The sequence below is a fragment of the Enoplosus armatus genome, chromosome 18 (genome assembly GCF_043641665.1).
Source record: "Enoplosus armatus isolate fEnoArm2 chromosome 18, fEnoArm2.hap1, whole genome shotgun sequence".
NCBI lineage: Eukaryota > Metazoa > Chordata > Actinopteri > Centrarchiformes > Enoplosidae > Enoplosus > Enoplosus armatus.
The window spans coordinates 4,345,183-4,354,627 of NC_092197.1; the positions used below are offsets into that span (position 1 = coordinate 4,345,183).

At 40.0% G+C, this 9,445-nt stretch overlaps 2 protein-coding genes across 3 annotated transcripts; one reads left to right on the top strand and one right to left on the bottom strand.

The window, feature by feature from the left end:
• Window positions 1–212: 212 nt before the first annotated feature.
• Window positions 213–5,049, top strand: btf3 (basic transcription factor 3). Of its 2 annotated transcripts, none has more exons than XM_070924632.1 (6): window positions 213–259; window positions 2,257–2,325; window positions 2,960–3,073; window positions 3,169–3,370; window positions 3,567–3,623; window positions 4,524–5,049. In XM_070924632.1, exons 2-6 carry the CDS (start codon window positions 2,257–2,259, stop codon window positions 4,568–4,570), a joined length of 489 nt encoding a protein of 162 aa, XP_070780733.1. In that variant the 5' UTR covers window positions 213–259; the 3' UTR covers window positions 4,571–5,049. The 2 variants fall into 2 exon arrangements, with proteins under 2 accessions (XP_070780733.1, XP_070780734.1); XM_070924633.1 differs by lacking the exon at window positions 213–259 and adding an exon at window positions 289–322.
• Window positions 5,050–5,381: 332 nt separating this feature from the next.
• Window positions 5,382–8,975, bottom strand: ankra2 (ankyrin repeat, family A (RFXANK-like), 2). Its single transcript, XM_070924733.1, has 8 exons — window positions 8,681–8,975; window positions 8,391–8,549; window positions 8,228–8,293; window positions 7,490–7,587; window positions 7,276–7,401; window positions 7,011–7,077; window positions 6,776–6,856; window positions 5,382–6,469 (listed from the first exon to the last, which is right to left on the bottom strand). Exons 1-8 carry the CDS (start codon window positions 8,973–8,975, stop codon window positions 6,414–6,416), a joined length of 948 nt encoding a protein of 315 aa, XP_070780834.1. The 3' UTR covers window positions 5,382–6,413.
• Between the last annotated feature and the right edge of the window lie 470 nt (window positions 8,976–9,445).

Here is a 9,445-nt window from a genome sequence, read left to right on the forward strand (position 1 = left end):
CAAATAGGCTTTATCCTTAGATTTCAAATATTGCAAATGTTCTCAATATGGGGCAGACCAAAATCCAACCTGTCCTAACTCTAATCTGAATCTTTACATTCTATTGAGGAAGAGTTTCAAATGGCGAAAGTGTTGCCTGCAAAGCTGAAGTCAGGGCAAAAAAAAACAAATCTCTATTTCCCTTTTTGCTGTACGTCACTTCCTCCCTCCTCTCTCGCTTCCATCTTGCTCCCCGCATGTGTCTGCTGTTAGTTTACAGGTCAGTGAGGAGCTTTAAATATCTTCTTCCCTGCACTGTTTTCCCCAGATCCGACGGCAAGAGGTAAACGAAAGCCTTTTCCGACTAGGTGGCTGAAATCTGCTGGGATTTGAAGCTTACGCTACGTGTGGCTGTGAGTGAGTGACAGGCCGTCCACTCCACAGTCTCCTGGTTAGCTAAGAAGCTAGCTAAAGTTAGCCTACAAGTTCTTGCACAAAAGCTAAACCACACCTTGCTTCGGTACAATGGTTGGCCGAAGTAGTCAGCAAACGTCAGCTTAAACCCACATGGCGCTACCTGCGGTGCTTTATACGTATTTTTTTCGGTCCACCACAGCCTTTTGTTGTTTTGCTGTCTTCGCTTGTTGTCCACAGTACAGACAGGCGAACCATTAGCTTTCGATGGCTAATTAACCTAACTTAGCGCATTTGACTGTGACACTGACAGCTCCTGATTGGGTTTTTAAAGTCTACTTACCGCTTTGAATAAGTGAGTCTTACCACTGACAACCATGTGTGTTTACATGTGCGCGGTATTAGCCAAGTTACAAGTTGACAATGAACGTATGTCTTGATGTAAATATTTGGTAGTGTTATAGCATTCACAGTGATGCACATCCGAATCGGATTCATTTCTATATTTGTTGAATTCTATAGTCTTTAGTTCTGTCTAGACTGGCAAGGAAAACGTGGTTAAAAAAAGCTATGAAGATATGTGTATCATGGCTTATATGTACATAATTCAGTCATATGGTCATATAGCATGTGCACATGCACTGCAGCAATATGATCGTGTCCTGGATGCTTAGAGTGCTGTTGGTAAAACCTGAATACATTTGTTTAAAGGCTTTTCTAAGTTCGCACAGGTGCATGAAAAAAGAAAAACTTCCAATAGGGAGAGTAACATTAATATGTAATGAAGTAGTGGTGTTGGTGCAGCATGTTATGCTGTCTCCTGTTGGCAGTTATTTATTGCAATTGTGGCTGGTGAGGTTGTGATTAGCTGAAGAGGCAGCGCAATGAAGAATACAAACAAAAACAATCTGTCCTGCAGTCAGTTGTCAGCATGTCACATTTCAGCTACACCAGGTGTGTTTTAGTTCTCAAAACTCATGTCGTCAGAAGGGTGGGATCAGATACACAGCCATTTAGTCAGGAAAAGGCCATAGATCATTCACCTGATGGCTGTCACCATGCCTCCATCCATTTTCCCTTTCCATTATACTATACACACCACATCTTCTGTGTTAGACTTTCCAACATGGTAGATTGTGTTTGCAGTGCCCCAATGATATCAGAGCCTCCAATCAGCACATGAATGATCACACCCAGTGTGTGCTAGTCACTAACTGCTCAAACCTCAAGTGTTCCTCAAGATAATTTGTAAGCAGGCTAGCTAAGGAGCTGCAGCGTGTTCAGGGAAACATTCATTTCTGTGTTCAGCTGTACATACATACATTACAGTTACTGCAAGGATGTAACGCTGCAGCTCTACACAGTCGTGATAGAGTTCTTCACCTTGACTGTAGGTAAAAGTCAAAAAACCATAGCAGGATGTCAAGAGAAAATAATATACCACAACAACGTATTAATACTGTAAGGATATTAATCTTTGAATTGATAGAAGGAATAATGTTTTTGTTTCTTGATGTCAGACAACTAAGATTTTCAGTTTGTTTTGTTACAGATGTCGTATTTTCAGCAGCAGCTGTCTGACCATTTTACCTCCTTAGTGGCATGGTGTGCTTTGTGTTTTCAGCCACCACATGACATTTTGTGAAGTACCCCTAACATGTTTTTTTCTGGCTTGACCGTTTTATTTTTAGCCATTTCAATTCATGTTATAAGTATGTAATGTTTACGACTTATACCGAGTTAATTGCTAAATATCCCAAATGTGTTTTAAAAAATGTGTTCAAACCTGGAGGCGGTCAGTATAAAGATCAGCTGTGCTGGTGACACTAACATAATCTTATGTAATGTACTTTCTTTTTGCAGATGAAAGAAGCAATTATGAATCAAGAAAAACTTGCTAAACTACAGGAACAAGTCCGCATCGGCGGAAAGGTAACAAAATAAATGCATTATCACAGGTTGCATGAAATGCTTGATTTTCTGCAAAGCACTTTCTTAATGCGTTAAGAGATGCTCAGTTTTCAGGGTTTAGCACCAGGTTGTCACATCAACTATACTGGCAAAGGAAGTGAAACCAGCTACTACATTCTTTACTATACTAAAAGAAAAAAGACAGAATGCTGATTGAAAAGAGATTACCTGACATACTGTATGTGTGAATTAGAATTTACATGCTATGGTAACATAAGGCTTTGGTGTTAGGCAGTGCAGCTATATTAAGATTAAGATAGACTTTATTAATCCCACAGTGGGGAAATTTAGAAGTCACAGCAGCAAAGACAGAAATATATACATATACTTATGTACTTATATACTTCTTAAGCTCTGAACAAGGTCTTAAAGGTAGTTTCTATGACAACTGGCAATTTTTTTTTTTTTTTTTACACAGCAGCAGTAATTTTAGGCAACAGCGTACTGTGGGAGTGAACTAAAATAAATAGACTAAAAACAGCCATCAGCTTTTGGGCCAAAGAAGTCCCATATTCAGCCTACAAGATGATACATTAAAAGATAATTAAGAACTAGAGCTTTACACAGAAATATGTTTGTATGAATGTCCCCACAGGGCAGTGCTCGCAGAAAGAAGAAGGTTGTACACAGAACAGCAACCGCAGATGACAAGAAGCTCCAGTTCTCCTTAAAGAAACTTGGTGTCAACAATATCTCTGGTATTGAAGAGGTAGGCATAAACTGTCATCTCAGTTTTAAGATGTGATTTAAGACGAATCTGCTTTTATTTTGTTGTTGACTGTATCGAACTTTGGTCTTTTACAGGTTAACATGTTTACAAATCAAGGAACGGTCATCCACTTCAACAATCCCAAAGTGCAGGCCTCCCTCGCAGCCAACACCTTCACCATCACTGGCCACGCTGAGACCAAGCAGCTGACCGAGATGCTGCCTGGTATCCTGAACCAGCTGGGAGCCGACAGCCTGACGAGCCTCAGGAGACTCGCTGAGGCTCTGCCCAAACAGGGTCAGTAACCTATAATGCTAAAACCTATTCAGACATGTTAAATAAAGCCATATCCCATTATAGATTCATAGCTGTATTTTCTGTTTGGTCAAACTTGTGTAAAGAGATGAGTCTTGCCCTCAGGATTTAACTTTGGTTGTTTCTGGCCATTTAAACTGCTCTTCAAGCTTCTCACAGATCGTTTCTGTTCTTACAGCTGCAGATGGAAAAGCGCCGATTGCAACAGTAGAAGAAGAGGATGATGATGTTCCAGGTGAGTGCTTATACGTCTCATTTTGCATTACACTCAAAGTCTGTTCTACCATTCAACATAAAATATTACTTCCAATGTGGGTCATCTTGCGCCAAACCCTTTTGCAGTCTTATTTGGAAATACTCCTTCACACTTGTCCATTATCGGGCAAGGTTTTTTTCCCCCCTTTCTTTCAGTTAAATAACCATGACAGGTTTGTTTTCATTTGGCTTGTGAAAGGGGTCATATGAAGGGGATTCATCAATGACTTAAGATGATGGTGCAATGCCGGGTTTTGTGTTTGACTCTCATGCTCATTGTTTATAAGATCTTAAGATCCAGTTTGCTTTTCTTTGTGAACAAAATGGGCCAAACACATGAGGTTGCCATTACAATAATCTCAGCTTTTCCCAGGACTTCTCTCCCTGTAGCCGCAGTTCTCACTAAGGTAACAAACGATTACACATGTATTCAGCAATGGGAGCAGTTGAAGCCTGATGGCACAGGGTTAACAGCCATTGCCATCATGTTGTTATTGGAGTTAAGTTTCCCTTTTGTTCTCCCACTGAAGGAACATGTTTACTCAGACCTTTTGAATTGTTTCCATTTTAACCCTCGACCCTGTGAGCCAAAACCTGGAAAGGCACATTTCATGGAGTAATTGAAGCCAACTTTTTGATGCTTTACGCCATAATTTTTACAGCTGCTTTCGGTAGTTGTGAGGGCCTCATGTGTCGAGCCCATTACAGTCTGTATATGAGTGGGGAAAGATGAACAAAGAATTGGGATTACATTACACCTATTATGTTTCAGATAAACACGCTTTTCCTGAATTGTGCTCCGGCACCTTTGAGACTCATTTGTTGCAAATGGTCATGCCTTTCCGCCTCTGATTCACCACTGAATCTTTTGTTGTTTCAGATCTGGTGGAGAATTTTGATGAAGCCTCTAAGGATGAGGCTAACTAGAGGAAAACTGGACTCCCTGGAGTGTCAAAACTTGACAGGACCATGTGGGGCACACATTTCAAGAGGTGGAAAGCTAATAGTTAAAGTACCTGAGAAGATGGATAATCTGTCAACTTTTGGCTGTGAGCATTCTGTAATATGTGCAACACCTGAACAAAGTACTTGCATACTTTCAAGTGAAGTATTTTTGAGTAATTTTCTAGAATAGTACTCTGAAGTATTAAAATCACCGGGGGTAGCAGTATTTAAGCGTGAGGTATTTTAGTATTCATTCCACCTCTTCTTTTCCACCAGACTTTCCAAATGCTTGTTGTGCTCTGTGGTCTGTATGTCCAGTTAGAGTGAGAGATTGTGTGTAAAATGTGGTGTTTAAGGCTCCTGCTGTACATCTGTTTCCTCCATGTTACTGAACCTTAATTCTTTGTGGCCTCACTCAAACCACCATATCTGGAATAAACCTTTGCTACTGTCAATAAATAGCCAAAATGTCCGTTTTTCTTTTTTCCCTCCCAAGTACAATTTCCACAGCTGAAATACTGTAGCATGCATACGTGTACAGGTTGATCTTTGACCAGACTATTTACATTATTATACTACTCAAAGGAGCACTTCACTAAGATGAACATTGGGAATATTATACCTGTTCAGCATGAGCGTGTTAATGTTAGCAATTAGCTCACAACATTGCCATGCACAAGTACAGCACAGAGCTGTTGGTATGGCTGTAGACTTTCTCCAGCAGCTTTTATTTAAAAATGACGATGGAAAATATTAATGCATACAAATGAAAATAACATTCCATAATATCCAGTTCAGTTTAAAAAGATCTTTAATTAAATAACAGCTTCATTTCAGTGACTATAAACAGCGATTTGACCTTTTTAACTTGCAATCAGATAAATATCTGTACAGAATGATGACTGATATTGAGGCCAATACAAGTTATTTCATGATACACCACTTACAGTATGACTGGTAGAAAACAGAAGCACCCTCATACAGTGGCGAACAGCACCACAGTAACCTTGTGGGACATTTAAATGAGTTCACAACACATCAGTGGACATTAGTATCACAACACAACCAAAACAGATTTACATCAATATGAGAATTTATCATTACAACATAATGTCTAAATTATTCAAATAAATAAACTCAACACAAAGATCAACAACCAGCTTGGCACACAGTCGGTACCGTGTGTATTCCAGTCTGTAAGAACGTAATTTCAGCCATTGTAGTCTTCAAAAGAACAAATTGAGCCTCAGAAATGTGCTCACTTTGAAGACCAGACAGCATGAACATGAGGCAATTCGACGTATTACATTAATATCCTTTTACTCGGTTTATTATTGTGATTAATAACTTAGTTTAAAAAAACTTGCCATGACCGGAAAAGGATGGAACAGCCAATGACGGCATGTACTGCCATGTACGATATTAAAAGACTCCAAACAAAACCTCCATGCTTAGTTAAAGCAAAATCAATCCTACATTGCACTGCACATGTGGGAGCATACTGCAGGTGGGGTGCAGTGCATGCTGGGTTGTAACGAAGAATTCAATTTTACATTTTTGCTCTTTGAAAATCTGTCAGTGTGTCTGGAACAGATTTGCCACTCCACATTGAGAAAGTGCAGAGTAAATCAGTTTGAAAGACGGTTAAAATTGAAAATTGACACAGCACAAACCTTCATATGCATCATGCCAACAAAATAATATTGTTGAAATGTCACTTAATGGAACAAAATATTCCTGTTGGCCAGACAGCCTGGGCGTGCTACATGATTGTCCAGAGCCCAGCGTTGCCCCTTCGGTATTTGCTCTCCTAAAGTGTCACAGTTCATTCTCTGATCCCCATCAGTAGCTTCAATAAGTGTGCCTCCATCACCTGTTGAACTAAACAGAGAAACATACAGTATTTTATCAACAGAGCCGTGTGTCATTTCCAAGTGAATGCTAATCCAAGTATTTACTTTCCCAGGTGACCCTCCATCACTCTCAGAAGGGACACAAAAGGAGACTGGGCAGGAAAAGTGACTGCGTTTTTCTGAGCAGGCAGTTTGATAACTCAGTTTAAACAGAAGAGAATGTTGTGAGAAATGACTATTGTCAACATAAGACACACACTTCTCCGTCTGTGTGCACCGACATGTTTTTTAACCTTACATGTTGGCTCAGACAATGTGTTTAATTCACACATACCATTCCGGTGGCCCATAGCCACAGCCATGTCCATTGCATTGAATCCAGAATCTGACTCAATGGTAGGATCAGCACCACTCTCTGGAAGACATACAAACATACCAAAACTTGATTATTGTACTTTTTATGTTGGATACAACACACAACATTTCCTAAACACAAAAGAGTTACTGTGTGTATTCTTTGAGAAATATTAATACAGACGGATATTTCTGAGCACAGGTGTTACTTTCACCTAACAAGATTTCGACACAGCGCACGTGGTTCCCGTGGACAGCGTACAGCAGAGGGGCTCCTCCATTCTGAAACCCACAGATGGAACATCACAACAGGCCACAGAGACTGACGCCTCCTCAGGGCTTCATTTGATAGCAAAAACAACATTAAACCAGCTGCACAAAATGAATGAAAGATCTCCCTTATGTTTGTTGTGCTTTTGTGTTGTCATATTCTACTTAACAATGTCCAGTAAACACATTAAAAAACCTTAGTATTCTTACCCAGTCATATTCATTGACATCAACACCACAGTCGATGAGCATCTTCACAATATCAGTGTATCCCTTACTGCAGGCCAAGGACAAAGCGCTTTCCCTCCCTTTGGCCAAGAGGTTTGGGTCAGAACCCTACGGCGAAGAATGATGTAGAATGACAACCAGTAAATGAATAAAGAGGGCATGCTCTAATAAAATAAAACCATGAGATCTGTCATACATTTTGAAGCAGAAACTCGACAACAGCGATTTGTCCATGTGCAGCTGCCCACATCAGGGGGGTAAAGCCTTCCTCGTCTTGGAGATTGATCACAGTCTCTATTAAAATGATACATGAAAAGATAAAAAAAACAAAAACAACAACATGATCACTACATATGTCTGCCATCATCTATATGCACTTACCGTTTGCAGGATCTGCAATATTTAAAATGCAATACAGATACTACTTTTTTCAATTTTTATTAGTCTGTCTTCAAAATATTTGTGTGTTAGAAAACATTGTTAGAGAGTATAACTACTATATACTTAAATTACATTGCTCTTCATTACATATTAAGTACCATTTCTTGTTTAGCAAGTGATTTATGTGAAATAATAATACCAGTACAACTGAAATGATTACTTGGATAATCAAATACTCATTTGAGTCATTTTTCAAGCAAGAAATGCCAAACATTTGCTCATTTGCATTTTTAAACTCCATATCTTTTTTTTGGATTGTTGTCTGACAAAGGACATCACCTTGGGCTCTGGGAAATTGTTGTTGTGTCACTATTTTTTGACATTTTATTGACAAAATTATTAATTGATTATTATTGATATATTATACTATTACGAAAATAATTGTTAGTTGCAGCCCTAAACACCAGAGGTTATGAGTGTTGTTTTAGATCATTTCTCCACTGCATGACAGGGACAAATTGCACCCGTTTGACGACCCTGATGGGCGACCCACCTTGTTCAATCCTGCTGGCAAGAAACACCATTTCACCTTGGGCTGCAAGCTGATGAATGGACAAAGCTGAGAGGAAAAACATGCAGGTATTGATTAACACATTGACTTGATTCTTGTTAGACACATTTTAATAAATCAAGATAAAAATAGCTGTGGTACTTACAATGCACCAAAAGAGGTGTGGAAGAAACCTCATTGCCACGGTGTTTATTGGTGAGTGTGGTGGACTGTTTGATGGGGGAGAAATGTTTGGTGGTGGATGGTGTGTAAACATGACGCACTTGTATTCCCGGGGAAGGTGAGGTCTGGATATTGCACTCAGCTAAGAGAGAAGGAAAACATTTTGTGTGTAACACATTTGTTGCACATCCGACATCACAAGATCACAAATTAAGAAAGTAAACACCATGTCAAGTTACTGTAACTTTGGAGACACATAAACGGGGGTTTCACCTTTGAATAAAACAGAAGCCACCTCCAGATCAGAGTTGACCTGGTCCTGGATGTTCTTGCTGTCCTCCTCGTTGAGCGACTTGACAAATCTTGAGCAAACGTTCATGTCAAAGCGGTTGGGCAGGATGAACTTGATGCCCATGGCCACATTTTGGGTCCCTGTGTCATCTGGACTTGCACCCACTGACTGCTCAGTCTTGATGGCACTCAAGTCCGGCATTACACAGATCCCCTCCATGTCCTCAGAAGCCAGAGGACACTCTGCTGTCCCACCTGAGGCTGACACGCTGTCCATCCTCTGATCACTCACTGAGCTGTCACACTGACGTTAAACGGAAGCCGCTGTGCGCCTGAAATGCGGAGACAATTTCTATTTAAAACACAAATCGGTATCTTGGATCAGTTCGCATTACGTACAGCGTTAGCGTCAACTAGATTTGGATGACGATGCAAGCTAAATAAATACAGCAGGTCCTAATGTTGAATACCTAACGACTGTCTGTTAGCTATCAGTTAGCATGCTAACTATTGTTGTCGTAACCTTCCGCTAGTCACACTGAACAACTGTGGCACCTACATTTAAACATGCTAACAGGTTAAGCGTAGACGTCATAAAATGCTGTATTTGTTTTATTCAAGTCGTTTCTTACTCGATTAGGCATTGTTTTACGTGAATATCCTCATGCGGTCACCCTTCTGTCGGTGTTTTGATTAATTTGCGCATGCGCAACTGGTGGCGTCCACAACGGCGTGCATCCACTATAA

Coding starts and splice junctions, on each gene's coding strand:
- btf3 (XM_070924632.1), top strand. CDS start 2,257: ATGAAAGAAGCAATTATGAATCAAGAAAAACTTGCTAAACTACAGGAA. Junction 3,074..3,168: donor ATATCTCTGGTATTGAAGAG/GTAGGCATAAAC, acceptor GGTCTTTTACAG/GTTAACATGTTTACAAATCA. Junction 3,371..3,566: donor TGAGGCTCTGCCCAAACAGG/GTCAGTAACCTA, acceptor CTGTTCTTACAG/CTGCAGATGGAAAAGCGCCG.
- ankra2 (XM_070924733.1), bottom strand. CDS start 8,975: ATGGACAGCGTGTCAGCCTCAGGTGGGACAGCAGAGTGTCCTCTGGCT. Junction 8,550..8,680: donor GGCTTCTGTTTTATTCAAAG/GTGAAACCCCCG, acceptor CTTCTCTCTTAG/CTGAGTGCAATATCCAGACC. Junction 6,857..7,010: donor CTGTGTCGAAATCTTGTTAG/GTGAAAGTAACA, acceptor TATGTCTTCCAG/AGAGTGGTGCTGATCCTACC.